The sequence below is a fragment of the Mandrillus leucophaeus genome, unplaced genomic scaffold (assembly GCF_000951045.1).
Source record: "Mandrillus leucophaeus isolate KB7577 unplaced genomic scaffold, Mleu.le_1.0 Scaffold129, whole genome shotgun sequence".
Classification (NCBI taxonomy): domain Eukaryota; kingdom Metazoa; phylum Chordata; class Mammalia; order Primates; family Cercopithecidae; genus Mandrillus; species Mandrillus leucophaeus.
The window spans coordinates 2512575-2529917 of record NW_012101243.1 but is presented as its reverse complement, the minus strand read 5'-3'; the positions used below and the strand labels follow the sequence as shown (position 1 = coordinate 2529917).

Here is a 17343-nt window from a genome sequence, read left to right as displayed (position 1 = left end):
GGGCAAAGGATATGAACAGACACTTCTCAAAAGAAGACATTTATGTGGCCAAGAAACATGAAAAAAGCTCATCATTACTAGTCATTAGAGAAATGCAAATCAAAACCACAATGAGATACCATCTCATACCAGTTAGAATGGCAATCATTAAAAAGTCTGGAAAAAACAGATGCTGGCAAGGATGCAGAGAAATAGGAACGCTTTTATACTGTTGGTGGGAGTGTAAATTAGTTCAACTATCATGGAAGACAGTGTGATGATTCCTCAAGGATCTAGAACCAGAAATACCATTTGACCCAGCAATCCCATTACTGGGTATATACCCAAAGGATTATAAAGCATTCTACTATAAAACACAAGCACACGTATGTTTATTACAGCACTACTTACAATAGCAAAGACTTGGAACAAATGCAAATGCCCAGCAATGATAGACTGGATAAAGAAAATGTGGCATATATACACCATGGAATATTATGCAGCCATAAAAAAAGAGTTCACGTCCTTTGCAGGGACATGGATGAAGCTGGAAACTATCATCCTTCGCAAACTAACCTAGGAACTGAAAACCAAACACCACATGTTCTCACTCATAAGTGGGAGCTGAACAATGGGAACCCATGGACACAGGGAGGGAAACATCACACACCAGGGCCTGTCACGGGGTGGGGGACAAGAGGAGGGAGAGCGTTAGGACAAATACCTAATGCATGTGGGGCTTAAAACCTAGATGATGGGTTGATTGGTACAGCAAACCACTATGGCACATGTATACCTATGTAACAAACCTGCATGTTCAGCACGTGTATTCTAGAACTTGAAGTAAAATTTTTAAAAAAATTTTAAAAAAGTATTTCATGTACCACCAGCAAAAATAAATAAATAAATAACCAAGTCTCGGTATTTCTTTTTCTTTTCTTTTTTTTTTTTTGAGACAGAGTGTCACTTCATCACCCAGGCTGGAGTACAGTGGTGCGATCTAGGCTCTCTGCAACCTCTGTCTCCCGGGTTCAAGCAATGTTCCTGCCTCAGCTTCCCAAGTAGCTGGAATTACAGGCACGCTCCCCCATGTCTGGCTAATTTTTGTAGTTTTAGTAGAGATGAGGTTTCGTCATGTTGGCCAGGCTGGTCTCAAACTCCTGACCTCAAGTGATACACTCGCCTCAGCCTCCCAAAGTGCTGAGATTACAGGTGTGAGCTACCACGCCTGGCTCGGGCAGTTCTTTAAAGCGCATAAGAATGGACTAATACACCAGGCTACTTCATATACTTATAAAAATATATATACAAATATAGTGGGAGATGGAGTTTTAATTTCTGCATAAATGGGATCCTGAAGTTCATCTCAAAACTCTTCCACTCCTGTCCCCATATACAGACAGTTGCCAAGCACAGCTGATTCTACCTCCTAGAATTCCCCTGCATCTAGTCTCTCATCTCTCTATCTCCTCTGACACTGGTTTGGGCCCCAAATTTACCCCTCTGACTTGATCTAGTACAATGTTCTAAGCTTTCCCAACTTCAGTTCTTCCTACTCCCATCTACCCCAAAGGCTGCTGCCAAAACAATCTTCCTGGAGCACTCACCTGCTCAGCATCCTTCAATTGCTTTATGTCTGCAGTCTGGCATAGTATCTAGCACATTATAGGTACTTAGTCAATATTGGTAGAGGAGCTACTTGACTTCATGAGTCAGTTGTACTGTCCACTAGTGTCAGGAGGAAATTTCCTTTAGTTTTAAACAGAAGTTGTTTTATATAAAGTGGTGCATAGAGATTGGCTTAAGAAACCATTTTTATCTTCTTTTATTTACTTATTCATTTTTTGCAGGTTGGACAAGCTCAGAAACCATTTTTAAATTTCTGGTCCATTCATGTGTATGAATAAATATACTATATTATTTATTTGATATATAGTTGTATAAAAAGTCTGGCTATATATATTCTTAGTGCTTAGACTTTCTAAAGAATAAGCCATAAATAGGAAATAAAAAAGAAAATACAAGCAGCACATTGTCATGTGGAAAGATGCTTCAACTCAGCAAGAATACAGAGAGAACATCAAAGCAAAATAACTTCACAGTATGGTGACACATCTACTGAACTGGCAATCATAAATCAAACTTGAAAAGTCAGTGCTGGCAGATGGGGAGGCAAGTGGTCCACTTCTTTTTAGATACTGATGGTGGCACTGCAAACTGGTTCAGGCTTTCTGGTGAACAATCTGGTATAATTGCCTAATAAGAACAATACAACTTTTCACCTTGGGTCCAATGATTTAGCTAAAGGAACATACTTGAAGAAAATAATTTCAAGCTGGGCACGGTGGCTCACACCTGTAATCCTAGCACTTTGGGAGGCCAAGGGGGAAGGATCGCTTGAACCCAGGAGTTTGAGACCAGCCTGGGCAACATGGCAAAACCCCATCTCTACAAAAAAATACAAAAATTAGCTGGGTGTGGTGGTGCATGCCCATAGTCCCAGTTACTAGGGAGGGTGGGGTGAGAGGATTGCTTGAGGCTGGGAGGTTGAGGCTGCAGTGAACTGTGATTGCTGCACTGCACATCCCATCCTGGACAACAGAGTGAGACCCTTGTCTCAAAAATAAGAAAAAGAAAGAGAAAACAAATAAAAACAAATTTCTGGCTGGGTCAAGTGGCTTATTCCTATAAACCTAGCACTTTGGGAGACCAAGGTGTGTGGGTGGATTGCTTAAGCCCAGGAATTCAAGACCAGTCTGGGCAACATGGCAAAACCCCATCTCTACAAAAAATTAGCCGGGTGTGGTGGCACACGCCTGTAGTCCCAGCTACTCAGGAGGCTAAGGTGAGAGGATTGATTGAGCCTGGGAGATGGAGGCTGCAGTGAGCTGAGATTGTGCCACTGCACTCCAGCCTGGGTGACAGAGCAAGGCCCTGCTCTCAAAAAAAAAAAAACAAAAAAATTTCTACATTATTTATATTAGTGACAATTAATATAAATGACATATCTCAAACATAAATAAAGACATATCTCAAATTCCCCAAATAAGAAAAAGATCAAGCAAACCATGAATCATTGTCTGCATCAACACAATATTATGAAATCATTTAAAATAACATGCATATGGCCTATTTCAATAAATGGAATACACACTCAGCTTTAGCAGTGCTTGAGATTAAGAAAGACTCCGAAATCAGACATTTCTGGGTCTAAGTCCTAGCACTGTCACCTGTACACTTTCAAGAAACATTTTTCTTGTAAGAAAAGATTTGGACAACGTGGGGCCTGCATGCAGTTACTTCCTCTTGAAGAAACATGTACTATTCTCATTTGAGTAGAAAAAGATGATTAGAGAACAAGCTCTGGCATCAGATGGCCATAGTTCATATATCAGCAATGTCACTCGCTGGTCCTGTGACCTTAAGTGACTTAACCTCCCAACATTCCAGTTTCAATTCATGTGTCTAATATGGCTAATACTAGACTAATACATGGCTAATAATATGACCTACTCCATAAAGTTCTTATAAGGTTAAAATGAGATGATGCCTACAGAGTGCTTAGCATGGTGCCTGACGTGTAATCCATTCTCAGTAAATGTCAGCTATTTGTATTCTTCAATTAATGTTTATTGATCACCCACAATGTTCCAAGCATTATATCAGATGCACATACTCCATTTAAGTCCTGTAAGAATGTTACAAAGTGTTATTACAAAGAAAAGTTAAAGAAATGAGCTCAGAGGGGATCATTAGTTGAGAAAAGAAAAATGCAAGATAGTTGCATTTGCAAATATCTAAAATAAAATGCACTTATACATTCGCAAGGATATGCATACAGTAGTGCCTCCCTTATCTGAGGTTTCACTCTCCATGGTTTCAGTTACCTGTTGTCAACTGCGGTACTAAAATGGAAAATTCCAGAAACAAACAACTCATAAGTTTTAAATTGCATGCCATTCTGAGTAGTGTGATGAAATCTCACACTGTCCTGCTCTGTCCCACTCGAGACATGAATCGCCCCTTTGTCTAGTGTATCCCTGCCTGTTAGTCACTTAGTAGTTATCTTAGTTATTAGATAGAAAAAACATAGTATATGTAGGGTTCGGTACCAAATGCAGTTTCAGGCCTCCGTTAGGGGCTTTAGAACATATCCCCTACAGATATGGGGAGGTCAACTGTAGTTGGGACTTAATGATCACTAAGTCTACTTTGTTTAAAGTTAGTCAAGTTTCTATGTGTTTGTATTTTCAGCTAGGAGCAAGTTTCCTGCTGCCTTTACTAACCCATGCCCTTACTTCCCCCGAGCAGGGACCAGGCCATGTATTAAATGTCACTTGGGTGCTGGCTTCTGACCAGCAAGCGCTTACCTGGAGGAGATAGAGGAGTCCTGGGACAAACAAGGTAAGGGGGTACAGAGACTGGTATGTCGCTAAGGCAAGAAAAATAGCACTGAGGAAAGCACTGCCTGTAAAAAGAAAGAAATGTATGGAATAATCCAGCCTCATCAATCATTAGACTCAGTGAGTCCCTCTCAACACAAAACCTTCCACAACTGCTCAAATAATCACCTGCCAAGTGCCTCCTGGTACACAAGGTGCTATGCAAATTCACACAGTCAGAGCTTCTTGGCTTGATTTCCAATGAAAGAAAACCAAGAAAGTCAAAACCATCTACCTTTGGCAACCTGAGACACTACAGGCATAAATCTTGTGAAATTTTGAGACCTAGAACGATTTTACAAAATTTCAACCCAAAGATGTATAAAGGATCAAGTCTATTAACATCCATGTCCTATCTAATGTACCAATTTACTAAGCCTACAATTATTGCTTATGTTATTCAGAGCTGGAAACCCATCCCTTTGACTGTTGCAACACTTATCACTCTTTACAACAGCCCTTCCTTACCTGCTACATTCATGAGAATTCATGTTTTTTTTTCAAACGAAAGTATATTAATTTTATTAGTAATGTCCTCACTTCCTATGTAAAATGGACTACTATGAAATCATTAAACATGATGCTATTAAGAATATGCAATGACACAGAAAGGTGTTTATAATATCCTATTAAATGCAGTTTATAAAAGAGACATATATTATAATTTCTTTTATTAAAAAACATGCACAAACATTTTTTAGACGACTAAAAGCCAGCAGGCAAAGTAACTCAAGTCTGTAATCCCAGCACTTTGTGAGGCCGAGGCAGGCAGATCAAGACCAGGAGTTCGTGACCAGCCTGGCCAACATGGTAAAACCTCGTCTCTACTAAAAATAAACATTAGCCAGGGGTAGTGGTGGGCACCTATAATCCCAGCTACTCGGGAGGCTGAGGCAGGAGAATTGCTTGAACCTGGGAGGCAGAGGTTGCAGTGAGCCAAGACTGTGCCACAGCACTCCAGCCTGGGTGCCCAGGCAAAAGTTTGCAGTAGGGGCGGGGCCCTCATGGAGAACCTCTGCTAGGGCAGTGTGGAAGGGAAATGTGAGGTTGGAGCCCCCACACAGTGTCCCTACTGGGGCACCACCTAGTGGAGCTGAGAAAACAGCCACCGTCCTCCAGATCCCAGAATGGTAGATCCACCAACAGCTTGCACTGTGGGCCTGGAAAAGCCACAGACACTCAACACCAGCTTGTGAAAGCAACTGAGAGGGAGGCTATACCCTGCAAAGCCACAAGGGTGGAGCTGTCCAAGATCGTGGGAAGCCCCCTCTTACATCAGCATGACCCAGATGTGAGACATGAAGTCAAAGAAGATCATTTTGGAACTTTAAGATTGACTGCCCTGCTGGATTTCCAACTTGCATGAGGCCTGTAGCCCCTTTGGTTTGGCCAATTTCTATTTGTAATGGTTGTATTTACCCAATGCCTATACCCCCCTTGTATCTAGTAAGTAACTAATTTGCTTTTGATTTTACAGGTTCATAGGCAGAAGGGACTTGCCTTGTCTCAGATGAGACTTTAAGCTGTGGACTTTTGGGCTAACGCTGAAATGAGTTAAGACTTTGGGGGACTGTTGGGAGGGCATGATTGGTTTTGAAATGTGAGGACATGAGATTTGGAGGGGCTGAGGCAGAATGATATGGTTTGGCTGCGTCCCCACCTAAATCTCAACTTGAATTGTATCTCCCAGAATTCCCATGTGTTATGGGAGGGACCCAGGGGAAGGTAATTGAATCATGGGAGCTGGTCTTTCCCACGCTATTCTCGTAATAGTGAATGAGTCTCCCAAGATCTAATGGTTTATCAGAGGTTTCCGCTTTTGCTTCTTCCTCATTCTCTCTTGCCACTGCCATGTAAGAAGTGCTTTTTGCCCTCCGCCATGATTGTGAGACCTTCCCCACCCATGTGGAACTATGAGTCCAATTAAACCTTTCTTTTGTAAATTGCCCAGTCTCAGACTACCAAAAATAAGTAAATAAATAGAAGACTAAAAGCCAAGGCCACAAAGTTCATAGTGGTTATCTCTGGGTAGTGAAAATTATGAACAATTTTTCATTTTTGCTTCACTGCATTTTCTAAACTTTCTAAAATGAACATGCTTTGTTTTTGTCATTAGAAAAAAGCTAACTTCTTTGAAAAAATAGCTATTCCCTTAAGACAAGAGGATACTCTAAAACTAAGGATAGAGAGCCCTAGTTTACAACAGGAGTTTCCAAGTGGCCCAGAAATCAGTAGGGTGCAATTGATGGTCCAAGGTATAAAGCCCAACAGGTGTCTTGTAATGATGTTTTCTAAAATGACAATATCCATGCTCACTCTCATTAGTGTGGGGTCAACTATTTACTGAAAATAACAGGCTGGGCATGGTGGTTCACACATGTAATCCCAGCACTTTGAAAGGCCAAGGTGGGAGGACTGCTTGAACCCAGGAGTTAGAGACTAGTTTGGGCAACATAGTGAAACCCCATCTCTACAAAAATAAAAATAAAAAAAATAAGCTGGTTGCGGTGTCACACACCTGTGGTCCCAACTACTTAGGAGGCTGAGGTGGTAGGATCATTTAAGCTCTAGAGGTTGAGGCCACAGTAAGCTAAGACTGAACCATTGCACTCCGGCCTGGGTGACAGAGTAAGTCCCTGTTTCAATAAAAAAATAAAAATAACACATCCTCTCAATGGTGTTTCATAAAAGGAGGAACCAGTCACTCCAGTCCAAGGAGTTTTACCTCTCTGCTAATCCAGCTCTAGAGACAAACAGGAAGAGATAATTGACGAGATCTTTTGCCACCAAAGTGGTCTGTATACTTGAAACATCTAAAAACTACCTTGGAAGACAAAGGGTTATAAACATGACAACTTCACAGACAAGGGAGTGGAGAGAAAAGAACTCTGTGTGCTTTATTCTTCAAACCAAAGAAACTCATCAGCTAGAAAAACCCTAGCTGACAGAAAGTAGAAGGGAGGCAGAGAAAGAAAGAAGCTAGAAGTAACAGGACAGAATTCTATGGAGAGGGGGGATGTCTCGCCATATTGACAGTGCCAGTCATGATGTCCTGTATCCAGGGTACTCATAATTACGACTGTGTAGGAACAGGATCATGCTCAGCTAAGTTGTGACACCAGCAGTGGCATGCACACATCTGCTGAGCCACAGACTTTAGACTCAGAACCAGGTCACTCTGGGATAGGGAGGTGGCAGTAGTGGGAAAGGTGCTGTTCTGGAGCCCAACAGCTAGAGTGAGCTAGGGATTGATTCTTTCATTGGGTCAAAAATCTGAATGTTTTGGTGGGAAACTGGCCAAGAGAGGGAAAACACTGAAAAGAACTTTTTAACTTAACATGGTTCTCTATGGATTGGGAGTAGGCAAGAGAAGAGGTCCTTGTGTCTGTTACCAGAGGATGGAGGCTAATGCTCCAACTCCATCCATTCACACAGTATGGTGAAAACAAACACATGACTTTCTCCTCTCTCTCCCTGAGGAGACACAAGGAGTGAAATAAGCACAGCCATCTCCTGCCCTAATTGCCTGAGGTTAATAATTGCTTGTCTGAAACTGACTGTTTATAAGGCCCAAGAGAGAAAAAGAGGCTCACAGCCTAGTCGAATGGACTTGTGAGTTTTAGAATACTTGCTCCTAGGATCAGGAAGAAGCAGTCTTCCTTCCATAGACTGAAGTAGTCTTTGGGAAGGAAAAATCTGTTCCTCCTGCTATTCTTTGTCGGTAACCGGCATCAACAACTAGCCAGATACCCTGGCAACCCTTCACCCTCCAGCTCCCATGTTCTTTCCTCCACCAGTCACCAAGCCCTGCGGATCCACCTCTGGAGCATTTATCCCTTCAATTCTTGCTCTCATCATCTCTCTCCAGCAGCCTTTCCCTCTCCTCCTTAGCGGTCTCCCAATTGCCTCTCAACCAAGTCCATCCACAGAAGCACCAAAGGAGCCTTCTAAAGCAGTTCAGATTGTGGCAAGCCAGTCTTTAAAGGCTTCTGATGGTTCCATTTCATCTATCGGGTTAAGTCTAAACTCCAACAGCAAACAAGACCCTTCACCACTGGGTCTCATTTCTCCAGTTTCACCTCTCACCACTCTTCCACACACGCCCTGTCCTCCAGCTACACTGGACTATTCCCAATTTCTGAAAACATCATGCTGTTTCATTCTTCTGTGTCTGTTCTTAGGCTATTCCTTCTGCCTAAGCCACCCTTCTCTGCCCTTTTTCTAGTAGAAACCATTCCTTCGATAGCCAGGTGAAAGGTCACTTTGTCTATGAGCCCAAACAAAGGTGGTAACGTAAACCGTGATTATAGCTGACATTTATGGATCACTTCCTAGGTGCCAGGCACTGTACTGTATCCTCTGCATCGAGAACAGTTTCTAACTCAAAAAGGTCCTCAGGAAACATCACAATAGCCCTGTGAAAGCTCTATTTCTGCTCCTTATAACAGCTTTACTGAGATAAAAACCACACATTCTACCCATTTTACAGGTCAAGAAACCAAGACACACAAACAGAAAGCTTCAGTAATGTGACCAAAACCACATAGCTGACTCCGGTACCCACTCTTAATCTCTGTGTTAATAAGCCTATCTCATTCAATACCAATGCTATCTTATAATAATCTGCATATGTTTCTCTCTCTCTCCCCATTTCTCTGTGAGTTTCTCAAGGGCAATACATTTATCTTAACTTTGGCTCTCCAGCACCTAGCACAGTTCCTGGCACATGTGATAAATGAACAAATGAAGAAATGAATGAATGAATATCATTCAGCAATACATATGAAATCTTTTTTAAAAATACAAGAATATTAAAGGAAACCAATGTTCTTGAGGAAGAAAAACTTATGAAGTATAATACACAGTCATGAACATGGGCAAAACACAAAATAAATCTGACTCAAATAAAGCAGAGCCTGCAGAATAGCAACTGAAGGTTTGTTGTGGCAGGGGGCTGGCCCAGAGAATGCTCTCTGTGAACTATTGCATGGCTGAGGCCCGCAGTCTGGGGGCAGAAACATGGTGCTGCAACAGTCAGTAGGTTGGTGTGTGGGAAATCTGGGTGTGGGATGCTGGGACAGGTGTGGACGGGGCATACGCACAGCCTGAGCAAAAGTGAGGGTGAGTATGGAGGCAGGCAGGAGACCCAGAAAGCGCTATGTGTTTTGAAAAAAGCTAGAAGGGGTAAAAAGGAGTTAGGAAGGCAGAGGAGGAATGATATGTGCTTGGGGCAGAGTCAGAGAAGATCAAGGAAAGTGAGAAGTGACTTCAAATATTTTAAACAAACTGTGCAATAAGCAAACATTTCTGGAGTTTGCTCTATACGAAGAGTGTGCTGGGTGCCAGGAAACCTGGTGACTCAGATAGTCTCCATCCTCAGGCAGCTGCCAGTAAACAATTACAAAATAGAGGAGGAAAGTACAAAGGAAGCAGACCTAGCCCATCAGGGGAGGCTGACACCTGAGTTTTGAACAATGAGTAGGTGAGGCCGGGCAGTCCAAGGCTGTGCACGGGCAGCAGGGCAAGAGAGAACGGTGTGCTGGGGTAGGGGGTGGGTACTGTAATTAGCTCAATATAGCCAAAACAGGGCAAGAGCTGGGAGGAGTGACTGGAAAGAGAACACAAAAGGAGTTCCTGTGGATGCTAGTACCACTGTTTCTTAATCTGGGTGCTGGTTATTCACCGTTTTGTGAAAATTCATGTATCTGTACACTAACGAGTTATATATTTTTCTGTATATATGTCATACTTCAATAAAAAGTTACAATCCAGCTGGGTGTGGTGGCTCACGCCTGTAATCCCAGCACTTTGGAGGCCGAGGCAGGTGGATCATAAGGTCGGGAGTTCAAGACCAGCCTGGCCAATATGGTGAAACACCATCTCCACTAAAAATACAAAAATTAGCTGGGCATGGTGGCAGGCGCCTGTAGTCCCAGCTACTCAGGAGGCTGAGGCAGGAGAATCGCTTGAACCTGGGAGGTGGAGGTCGCAGTGAGCCGAGATCATGCCACTGCACTCCAGCCTGGGCAACAGAGCGAGACTCCGTCTAAAAAAATTTAAAAAGTTACAATCCAAAAAGTCTCAGCAAGCAGGTAGGAGTCAGATCACGGAGGGCTTAGCTTGCACAGTCATCCAAAAACATCTACCTACAGGCCCAGACAGGATACCTGAAATCATGTCTGCAATGGCAGCCTCATGTGGGCAAGAGCTAGGGCATCACGCTCGCCTAACCAAAAGGAACTGTGCCAAGAAGACTAAGAGTTTTACCCCAAAATGATATAACCTACCATTATCTAGGGCAGCCCAGATGCACAGGCACTAGGCTTTCTATACAAGCCTTGATATTTAGCTTTATCCTAGGGATATTAGAGTAAATCGGTCAAATGTGTATGTACATTGGCTGTAGTATCAGGAAATTTCATTATCTACTCAATCTAGCTTTGAATATGTCTTCTAACTCTCTATTTGTGTCAGGGTGGGGGCCAAAACAAGCCTCAGCAAGACCTGGGGTAATACTTTGCCTCCAGGGACTGCACCTTACAGTGATCTGGGCCTGGGTGGGCGGCACAGCTACAGGACTGAGCAGGAATGTAATGAGGTGGGGCCATGGGGACTGGTTCAGGACAGGGACTTCAAGTGGAGTAATCAGAGAACAAAGAGATTGGGTCACAGATGATGACCTGTACCAAGACAGGCAGAGACACACTGGAATGTAGTCAAAAGGGCTCAGGTCCCACAGGACTATCAGAAGAGGAAGTTGCACCAGGGTCTGGGGCAACAAGTGAGACTGCCCAGGAGGAGGAGGCATTCCTGGGGGCAGGGCCAATGTATTACATTCCTTGCCAAGTGTGCTCTTTTAACAAGGCAGCCTCTCTCAGAGCTGAGTACATATCAGTGATAACGATGATAATTTATTGAGCACTTACTCTGTTCCAGCCATGACTGTAAGCACTTTACTTGCCTTAAGTCATTTAGTCCTTTCAATAATTCCATGCAGTGGATACAATTACTGTCCCCATTTTACAGATAATGAAACTGAAAGACAGATAAGTTATTTGCCTGGGGTCACGAAACTAGTGAATGAGAGCAACAGGATTTAAACCAAATGGTTTTACTTCAGACCCCATGTTCTGACTGCATCACTGTGCCACCCTCTTGATCTCAATCTGTCTGCACCATAAAAAAAACAATAGGCAGAGCAACTAGTTATTGAGTGGATTCTGCTAAGGAAGCATGCTAAGCATTTTATATTTCTTATTTATTCCTCCGCTATCTCTAGAAGGTAGATATTCTGGGATCAAATTGAGGCTCTTGAGGCTGCATGATTTGCTCAAGGCTAAAGAGCTGGTAATTAGAATAAGCAGGCTTTGAAGTTGGGTTGACCTGACAAAAACTGGGTCCTTGAGTCCTCTATGACTCCTTCCATTGGCAGGGCTTTGGCCCACAGGAACCTCAACTGGAAGTGATGGGATCACCAGGCCTCAGGATCATCACTCTTCCATTGTTCCTCTAAGGCTAGGCTCCAGGAAGAGAACCTCATTGAAACCTCCCAGGCCTCCCTATAAGGCCTATAAGGATGCTAACAATCATGAGGTCTCTTTTGTTTTTTAAGTTTTTTTTACAGACATAGTCTCGCTCTGTTGTCCAGATTGGAGTGCTGTGACGTGGTCAGAGCTCACTGGATCAGTGACATGGTCAGAGCTCAGAAGGATCTTTTGAAAGGGAGGATACTATTAAGAATAGCAACCACTACCACCTGAGCAGTTACTACATGCCTCCATACCATTTGCCATACCATTCATTCTTTACATTCACTCTATAAGGTAGACACTCTTTCATCCCCATGCTACACATAAGGAAACTGAGGCTTAGAACTGTTAAGTGACTTGCCCAAGGTGACAGAGCCAGGAAACAGTGGAGCTGGGATTAGCCACCAGATCAGTCTAACACGAGAGCAGCCTGGACTCTTAATCATGCTTGAATACCTTCTGATAGCACTGATCCTTCTTTCTCCTTGGCAAGCAAGTCCTGTCACATGGCCTTTTTTGGTGGCATAAGGAAAGCTAGAAGAACGCTTAGGTGGCAAATTTCAAGAATTTCTAGTTGGGAATATCTCACTGTTGACAAACACCAACAGTGAAAAGGCAGGACCACCTATTAGCATCTGTTTGTTTGTTTTCCTTTTTAAAGCCTAATGAAGACTACTTCCCAGTGAGGGAGTTTTTAATTAGCTCACTGAAAGGCAGAGTACACTTTGCCCAAGCAACAGCCTTCAAAGTGAAACTTAAGCTGCTCTACTAAACTAATATCAACCCTGCCCAAAGACCTGTGTTTCCCAGCCAACACTCCAATAAGGACATCACAATACAATGGCCCAGACCTTGTCCTGGCCTGTGTCTCTCAGAGTGTCCCAGGCAACCCTGGGCTGCCACAAAGGAAGCCAGGGGAAAGCAAGCAGCAAGAGTCAAGGGGACAGAGCAAACAAGGTCACTCCCTTCTGTGATGTATCTGCTCCATGGAAGTCTGGGGAGCACTGCCAAGTTTACTTCCACTGCCCCTATCTTCTTATCAATTAAGTTAATTTAATTTAGTTTTTAATTATGTACTCACTGAAGAAATTTGGAAAAAAACATATGAGGCTGGGCGTGGTGGCTCACGCCTGTAATCACAGCACTTTGGGAGGCCAAGGCGGGTGGATAACCTGAGGTCGGGAGTTCGAGACCAGCCTGACCAGCATGGAGAAACCCTGTCTCTACTAAAAATACAAAATTAGCTGGACGTGGTGGTACATGCCTATAATCCCAGCTAGTCAGGAGACTGAGGCAGGCGAATCACCTGAACCCGGGAGGCAGAGGTTGCAGTGAGCCAGGATCGCGCCATTGCACTCCAGCCTGGGCAACAAGAGCGAAACTCCATCTCAAAAAAAAAAAAACTATATCAATATCTATATGAAAAGAAATAAACTCACCCATGAACTTATTCTACAGGAACACGTATTATCCTTTTGGGATCTATTTTCTAACTATTTTTGTTGCTTTTACATAGCTGAGATTCATTAAAATGCTGGGCATGGGTGTTCACACCTGTAAGCCCAGCACTTTGGAAGGCTGAGGCAGGTGGATTGCTTGAGGCCTAGAGTTCAAGACCACCTAGACAACAGAGTAAGATCTGGTCTTTACAAAAAACTTAAAAAATTCTGAGATTACACCACTGCACTCCAGCCTGGGCAACAGAACAAGACTCTGTCTCAAAAAGAAAAAAAAAGAAAGAAAAAAAAATCAACCAGGCATGGTGGTGCATGCCTCTCATCTCAGCTACATGGGAGGCTGGGGTGGGAAGATCACTTGAGTATAGAAGTGTGAAATTACCGTGAGCTGTGACTGTGCCACTGCACTTCAGCCTAGGTGACCTGGGTGACAGAGTAAGACCCTGTCTCCAAAAAATAAAATTAGATTAAAATATATATATATAGATATATAGATAGATAGATAAAATTTTACATTGTTTTAAAAAAACATTTTCACATAGTTTAAAATTATATTTAAATATCATGTGCATAATATCCTACTACATGGGTAAACCGTATTTTACTTAACCACTCCCCTCTAAAGTATTTTATAATTTTTCCAGTGATTATAAATAATTCTGCAATTAATAACTTTGCACCATAAAGCTTTGTGTCTATATTTCTGCATTAGTTTAGGATAGGTTCTCAAAAGTAGAATAAAAAATCAAAACTACAAACATTTTATCCTCAGGTGGATAGTGTTAGAAAAATAAATAAAATTTTTAAAAACTCCAAACATTTTAAGACTGCCCATGGTTGTACAAATTTATCTGCCAACTTCCGTGTGGGAAAATACTTATTTGATAGAACCTTTGCCAGAACTGAGAATTAGCTTCCAAAATCTTTACCAATTTCCAAGGCAAAAAAAAAAGTGTTCAAAAGTTTTAAAATTTCAATTGGCTTTTCTTTATTAATTATCCATGGAGTTGAATATTTTTCCATAATTTTCCGTGATTTATACTCCTTTTCTTGTGAATTTTCACAAATATTTTCTTTTTTAAAATAAAATTATTCCTACATTAATTTTATTAAATAATTTTATTAATATGCAGTAAAATGTGAACTGCAGAAATATAACTTGCAGAATTTACAACTGAACTAACTTTATTATATATACTGTTAGCAGAGATTACTAAAACACTCAAAGAGCTAGAGTGGTTCAGAGACCTAGCTAAAATAGAACTCTTCAAATATTTTAACAGATTAGAAATGTTGTTGGTGAGTTATTTACAGTAGCATATACTGGAAAACAAATGTTCAACAAAAGAGAAGGGCTGGAACCTCATAACAAATACGCAAGAGGAACTGAAGTGGAGGTGGGGCAGGGTGATGAAAGACTTACTTTTCAATTTGTAGGTCTGAATTTTTTAATAAGTGATAAAAGTAAAACAAAATTATGTATATAACATTATGAAAATGTCTATAAATTCATTAAACAAAAATCTAGAGTGATATAAAACATTTTTTTGCTCTGTGAAACAAAAAAAAAAACATGGCTGTGAAAGAGATACATAAAACTTACATGTTTTTCTTCCCCAAACAAAAACCTTATCATTGACTTACAGGGCATAAAATATATTTTTTTAATGGCATACTTTACATTTTTATGTGCGACTCCTAGGGAAACAAATAAACATGCACCTTCTGAGGGCATGTCTTCAGTTTCTCTATCTTTGCACTCGGCTATTTTAAAGGTGACATTTCCAAAGGCCAGTACTTGGTCCCTTCTGCCAGACTGCTGCGTATATTCTTTATTTTTACGGATACCAGACACCCTGATAAATGACAACCTATCTGAACCTGACACTCTGGAAACAGGGATTGAGGCAGGGAGTATTCACAGACAGCAGAGTATTTACTGTTAAGAGTTGTTTCTGACAAAAATGACCACAATCTTCAAGAACAAGACAATTCAGGCTATGCAATATCAAACCATTTTAAGTAACCCAATAATAAATTAAACTAATAGGCCTACAGAAAGACCACTCATAAGCATTCCAAGAGAAACAATCTCTTATAAAGACCTAAGGCATCCTCGTGTGCCACCCCAGAAAAGGTAAGCAAACTCTAAGTAAAAGGTTCTGCGTAAAACTTTTTACTCTTTACTTCCCGAGCACACGAACTATTTAACAATACTGTACAGGCCAGGCGCGGTGGCTCAAGACTGTAATCCCAGCACTCTGGGAGGCCGAGACGGGTGGATCACGAGGTCAGGAGATCGAGACCATCCTGGCTAACACGGTGAAACCCCGTCTCTACTAAAAACTACAAAAAACTAGCCGGGCGTGGTAACGGGCGCCTGTAGTCCCAGCTACTCGGGAGGCTGAGGCAGGAGAATGGCGTGAACCCGGGAGGCGGAGCTTGCAGTGAGCTGAGATTGCGCCACTGCACTCTAGCCCGGGCGACAGAGCGAGACTCCGTCTCAAAAAAAAAAAAAAAAAAAAAAACTGTACAAATACAAGGACTCCTGCACGTTTCTTATGGGAGTATAAATGTGGCAATAAATTTCAGAAATCCAACTGGGTGTGGTGGCTCACGCCTGTAATCTCAGCACTTAAGGAGGTAAAGGTGGGAAGACAGCTTGAGCCCAGGAGTTCGAGACCAGCCTGGGCAACACAGTGAGACCCCATCATCCACAAAAAGGAAAAAAATCAATAAATTCATTCCAGAAATTGTTAAAAAGTGGCAAATATTTCTATTTCTAGGACATTATAATAACTAAACATGAGTGCAAAAATTGCTGTACATTAGAAAGTTAACTGTAATATTTAAACAGCTAAAAATTGGAAAATCACCTAAATATTTAATGATATATACATTGATTAAAGAATTTCTATATTCATAAAATGAATATGCAGCCATTAAAAATGATAGACTAGAACTGGGCGCAGTGGCTCACACCTGTAATCCCACCACTTTGGGAGGCCAAAGCAGGAGGATCACTTGAGGTCAGGAGTTCGAGACCAGCCTGACCAACATGGTGAAACCTTGTCTCTGCTAAAAATACAAAAACTAGCCGGGCATGGTGGTGTGTGCCTGTAATCCCAGCTACTTGAGAGGCTGAGGCACAAGAATCACTTGAACTCAGGAGGCAGAGGTTACAATGAACTGAGATCATGCCACTGCACTCCAGCCTGGGAGACAGAGCAAGACTGTCTCAAAAAAATAAATAAATAAATAAATTAGACATTTATTGATATATGTTATATGCAGTAGGTTGTATTATTGGCCCCAATTTCTCCCCACCCCCACCATGTCCAGGCCCTTCGCTATACAACTTTGCAGTGCCTTCCTGTTGTGAACAGGATGGAAATCTCCACCCCTGGGCTCAGCCACGTGTAACTTTTTTTTTTTTTTTTGAGATGGACTATCGTTCTGTTGCCCAGGCTGGAGTGCAGTGGCGCAGTCCCGGCTCACTGAAACCTCCGCCTCCTGGGTTCAAGCAATCCCTGCCTCAGCCTCCTGAGTAGCTGGGATTACAGGTGCCTGTCACTATGCCTGGCTAATTTTTGTATTTTCAGTAGAGACGAGGTTTCACCATCTTGGCTAAGCTGGTCTTGAACCCCTGACCTCATGATCCACCCGCCTCAGTCTCCTAAAGTGCTGGGATTACAGGTGTGAGCCACCACACCGGGCCATGTGTTACGTTTTGATCAATGGGATATCAGCACATGTGATGCAACCAGGAACTTAAAAAGCACATGCGTGACTAGGCTTGCTCACCATTGTGCTTCTGCCAATGCTATGAAAAGAACATACCTAGGTCTATCCCTTGGCCCAAGAGGATGACAGCCATGTGGAGCAGAGCCCAACCTAGATTAGCCAACTCCAGCCAGTCACTGATGCATAAATGAA

The 17343-nt window shown here is 42.2% G+C and overlaps 1 protein-coding gene across 2 annotated transcripts in view; it reads right to left on the bottom strand.

The window, feature by feature from the left end:
* PIGU (phosphatidylinositol glycan anchor biosynthesis, class U) overlaps positions 1-17343 on the bottom strand; it is a 107916-nt gene that overhangs the window by 52258 nt on the left and 38315 nt on the right. For both annotated transcript variants that reach the window (XM_011972428.1, XM_011972429.1), the window contains one exon: positions 4350-4447. In XM_011972428.1, coding sequence (XP_011827818.1) covers positions 4350-4447 — 98 coding nt within the window. The remainder of the gene's footprint in view (positions 1-4349; positions 4448-17343) is intronic.